The sequence below is a fragment of the Scomber japonicus genome, chromosome 17 (assembly GCF_027409825.1).
Source record: "Scomber japonicus isolate fScoJap1 chromosome 17, fScoJap1.pri, whole genome shotgun sequence".
NCBI classification, from domain to species: Eukaryota; Metazoa; Chordata; class Actinopteri; order Scombriformes; family Scombridae; genus Scomber; species Scomber japonicus.
In genome coordinates this window covers 4,583,292-4,588,291 of record NC_070594.1, presented here as the reverse complement: position 1 = coordinate 4,588,291, position 5,000 = coordinate 4,583,292, and the positions used below count along the sequence as shown (strand labels likewise).

Here is a 5,000-nt window from a genome sequence, read left to right as displayed (position 1 = left end):
GCCGAGTAGTGCTGGAACTGTGTAGTGGAAAAGCGCCATTAATGTGCTTCTTCTTGAGCCACTCCTTTGTTGCCTTGGCCGTATGTTTCTGGTCATGCTAGAAGACCCATCCACGACCATTTCTACGGTACATGGCCCCATTCATCTGCCCTTCAAATCTTCCTGTACCCTTAGCATAGAAACAGCCCCAAGCCAGAATGTTTCCACCTCCATGTTTGACAGTGCGGACGGTGTTCTTGGGTTCATATTCAGCATTTCTCTGCCTCCAAACATGGCGAGTCGAGTTGATGCCAAAGAGCTCCATTTTGGTCTCATCTGACCACAACACATTCTCCCAAGCCTTGTCTGAATCATTCATACCCCTTTCACACCAAAGCAGTTCCAGTGCTGGTTCAGGGGCCAGGTGCTTAACATGGAACCGGTTTTCCTGTTCACACAGACAAAGAACTGGCTCCGGGCCAGAAAAACTGGTTCCAGAGTGGCACCAGTTCTTTGCTGGACTAGAAGAAGGAACCGGTTACGTTAAGGGGCGGGGGGAAGGGGTTATTGAGACCAACCACTACCTTCAAGACCGCGTGGTGAATAGATAAGGAGTGAATTATCCCTTGAACATTTGACTGATGGTGAAATTCATGCGTTGTGAGTTAGCTGTGCTCTGCTGGCTAACGTTAGCTTACAACAAAGGCTAACGTTAGCTTACAACAAAAGCTAACGTTAGCTTACAACAAAGGCTAACAACCATCTCAATCCTGTCGAGCAGCACAAATATGTTGTATCTGCCGTGTTTGGATGCGAGCCAGGAGCAACAGCTGTACAATTAAATAATAAATAATTAGTTAATGATTTAATGAATATGAATATAAACTTTAAAAACTTGCTGATAAGGAGAGTGTCACCAACTATGAGGCAATAACACTTAAAACATTTAATGGCATGTATCTATTGTATCTATTTAAAGCTTTATGAAACCTTTAATTTAGTGAAGCAGCAAACTGTGTATTAATACTGAGATCCTCTTTTGTTTCTGAATAACATCTTTGGGTAGAAACTATGTGATATTCTTCTATATTATAAAGATGTAGGATATCAACCATGAATCACTGAACTGTAACCCACACATTTATAGACCTGAAAACTTCCTTCCTTCCTTCCTTCCTTCCTTCCTTCCTTCCTTTCCTTCCTACCTTCCTTCTTTCGTTCCGTCCTTCCTTCTTTCCTTGCTTCCTTCTTTCCCTCCTTTCTTCCTTCCTTCCTTTCCTTCTTTCCCTCCTGCCTTCCTTCCTTCCTTTCCTTCCTTCATTCCTTCCTTCCTTCCTTCCTTCCTTCCTTCCTTTCCTTCCTACCTTCCTTCCTTCCTTCCTTCCTTCCTTCCTTTCTTTCCTTCCTACCTTCCTTCTGTCTTTCCCTCCGTCTCTTCCTTCCTTCTTTCCCTCCTTCCTTCCCGCCTTCCTTCTGTCCTTCCTTCTTTGCCTCCTTCCTTCCTTCCTTCCTTCCTTCCTTCTATCCTTCCACAGCTTCTATAAAACTCACTTATCTGATGCTGGATGTAAACTCTGCTGTAGTGGTTATTTCCTTCCTTCCTTCTTTCCCTCCTTCCTTCCTTCCTTCCTTCCTTCCTTCTATCCTTCCATACCTTATCTGATGCTGGATGTAAACTCTGCTGTAGTGAAACCTCAGATACAACCCGTGGTTATCAATCATCTGCTCGGGGGCAACCCAAAGCTTCCTCTGACAGGTCATTATCTTCTCTATTAGCTGCTACTGCTCCTGACGTCCGGAGGGAAGCTGAAGACTGGCAGTGTCTTTAAAAGCTCCAGGAAAGAGAGGAAAGAGAAGAAAGAGAGGAAAGAGAAGAAAGAGAGGAAAGAGAAGAAAGAGAAGTCTGCTGCAGCTTCACATGAAACACTTCTTCAACCTTCAGTAAGTTTAACCTTTGACCCTGTCTATTTTGACTTCCTTCCTTCCTTCCTTCCTTCCTTCCTTCCTTCCTTCCTTCCTTCCTTCCTTCCTTCCTTCTTTCCTCCATCCCTTCCTTCCTTCCTTCCTTCCTTCCTTCTTTCCTCCCTTCATTCCTTCCTCCCTTCCTCCTTCCTTCCTTCCTCCCTCCCTCTTTCCTCCCTTCCTTTGTTCCTTCCTTCCTCCCTTCTTCCTTCCTCTTTCCTTCCTTCGTTCCTTCCTCCCTCTTTTCTCCCTTCCTTCCTTCCTTTTTTCCCCCCTCCTTTCCTTCCTACTTCCTCCCTTCCTTCCTCCTTTCCGTCCTTCTTCCTTCCTTCCTTTCCTTTCTTTCCTTCCTCCTTCCCTTCCTTCTTCCTTCCTTCCTTCTTCTCTCCTTTCCTCCCTTCCTTCCTTCCTTCCTTTCCTTCTTTTCCTTCCTCCCTCCCTCCTTCTTTCCTCCCTTCCTTTGTTCCTTCCTCCCTTCTTCCTTCCTTTCCTTCCTCCCTCCCTCCGTCTTTCTCTTCCTTTGTTCCTTCCTCCCTCCTTTCCTTCCTTCCATCCTCCCTCCTTTCCTTCCTTCTTCCTCCCTTCCATCCTTCCCTCCTTCTTCCTTCCTCCCTCCTTTCCTTCCTTCTTCCTCCCTTCCTTCCTTCCTCCCTCCTTTCCTTCTTCCTTCCTTCTTCCTTCCTCCCTCTCATCCTTCCTTGACTCGAGGTTTGTTCTTACTTTACTCTTACTGGTAAAAAATGGTCCAGATGTGTTTTTAGGATCATCTTGCCAACCTTTATTCATCACTGACCCTGAAATCAGTTCTTTAAGCTAAAAATATAAACATCAGACCTTCTGTTTTTTCTCTCTTAATAAAGTTTGAGCCTCTGATCATGGAAGGAAGGAAGGAAGGAAAGGAGGGAAAGGAGAAGGAAGGAAAGGAGGGAGGGAGGAAGGAAGGAAGGATGGAAGGAAGGAAAGGAGGGAGGATGGAAGGAAAGAAAGGAGGGAGGAAGGAAGGGAGGAAAAGAGGGAGGAAGGGAGGAAGAATGGAAGGAAAAGAGGGAGGATGGAAGGAAAGAAAGGAGGAAGGAAAGGAGGGAGGGAGGGAGGAAAAGAGGGAGGAAGGGAGGAAGAAGGAGGGAAAGGAGAAGGAAGGAAAGGAGGGAGGAAGGAAGGATGGAAGGAAAGGAGGGAGGATGGAAGGAAAGAAAGGAGGGAGGAAGGAAGGAAAGAAAGGAGGGAGGGAGGAAGGAAGGAAGGATGGAAGGAAAGGAGGGAGGAAGGAAGCAAGGAAGGAAGGAAAAGAGGGAGGGTGGGAAGAAAGAAAGAAGGAAAGAAAGGAGGGAGGAAGGAAGGGAGGAAAAGAGGGAGGAAGAATGGAAGGAAGGAAGGAAAGATGGAAGGAAAGAAATCGAGGAAGGAAAGGAGGGAGGATGGAAGGAAGGAAGATCTTTTACCTATGACTTCTCCGATCATGAAGACGAGGCAGACGGCCGAGGCGATGTAGAGCTTCTTCCTGGCCAGCAGCCTGTCGCCGCTCTCATCGCAGGCCGAGGCCTTGGCGCGGTGGCAGTGGAGGCCGACGGGTCGCTTGAGCTCGATGGCTCCGGACACGTCGCCATTCTTAAAGGGGAAGTCGGGATACTGCTCCTTGGAGTCTGGAAAGGTGCTGCAGAGGTAAGAAGGAAGGTAGGAGTCAGTGGTGCATGTTGGGAGTAAGTTTTAACGGAGAAGTTGAGACTATTTTCTACAGAAGTGCGATAGCTGAATGTCGCTCATTAACCCTTTATAGGACACTCATTGAAAGGAAGGAAGGAAGGAAGGAAGGAAGGGAGGGGGAGGAAAGAAAGAGAGAAGGAGGGAGGGAGGGAGGAAGGGAAGAAAGAGAGAAGGAGGGAGGGAGGAAGGAAAGAAAAAAGGAAGGAAGGAAGAAGAAAGGGGGATGGAGGAAGGAAAGAAGGAAGGGAGGAGAGAAGGAGGGAGGGAGGAAGACCAGATGGAAGTAAGGAAAGGAAAGAAGGAAGGAAAGAAGGAAGGGAGGAGAGAAGGAGGGAGGGAGGAAGAACAGATGGAAGGGAGGAGAGAAGGAGGGAGGGAGGAAGAACAGATGGAAGGAAGGAAAGGAAGGAAGGACGAAGGAAGGAAACAAGGAAGGGAGGAGAGAAGGAGGGAGGGAGGGAGGATGGACAGATGGAAGGAAGGATGGAGGAAATAAGGAACGAGGGAGGGAGAAAGGAAAAGAGGAAGGAAGGAAGAAAGGAATTTAAAACTTCTAATCAGCTTTATTGTCCCTGTAGAATCTAAAGTGTAGACGTTTGCTCGACCTGAACAGCAACACATCTACTACTCTATGTTACATGAGATGTTTAGTGGATTGATTTAGTGAGGAAATGTAGCAGCAGAGCTCTCTGACTCTCTGACTCTGTGATTCTAGTTAGTTAAATGTAGCAGCAGAGGAGAGAGCTCTCTGATAGTTAGTGTTCAGTAAAGAGGAAAAGCTGCAGCTCAGCTCAGCGAGGAACTCAAATCATTAACTGCTGAACTCTGTGTTTGTGTCTCTGATCTTTAAATGAACCCGACTGTTAACATCAGACACTAAACTCTTCTTTCATCATTCCTTCATTCCTTCCTTCATTCATTAAAACACTTTAAAATGATCTGTGCAAAATATATAAAATATATATTCACTCAAGGAAGGAAGGGAGGAAGGAAGGGAGGAAGGGAGGAAGGGAGGAAGGGAGGACAAATGGAAGGAAGGAAGGAAGGAAGGAAGGAAGGAAGTAATGAAAAGAAGGACGGAAGGAAGGAAACAAAAGAAGGAAGGACAAATGAGAGGAAGAAAGAAAGAAAGAAAGAAAGAAACGTTGGAAAACAAGACAGGAACGACAGAATAAAGGAAGGAAGGAAGGAAGGAAGGACGATAGGGAGGAAGGAAAGAAAGAAAAAAAGGAAGGAAAGAAAGAAGGACGGAAGGAAGGAAGGAAGGAAAGAAAAGGAGGAAGGATTGATTTAGTGAGTAAATGTTGCAGCAGAGGAGAGATCTCTCTGACTCCGTGATTATTATTGATTTAACT

General features: G+C 46.2%; 1 protein-coding gene across 1 annotated transcript in view; it reads right to left on the bottom strand.

The window, feature by feature from the left end:
* Window positions 1-5,000, bottom strand: part of slc30a2 (solute carrier family 30 member 2) — a 23,436-nt gene that overhangs the window by 10,622 nt on the left and 7,814 nt on the right. The window contains 1 exon segment of the mRNA XM_053337102.1: window positions 3,384-3,595. Within this exon segment, the coding sequence (XP_053193077.1) occupies window positions 3,384-3,595 (212 nt within the window).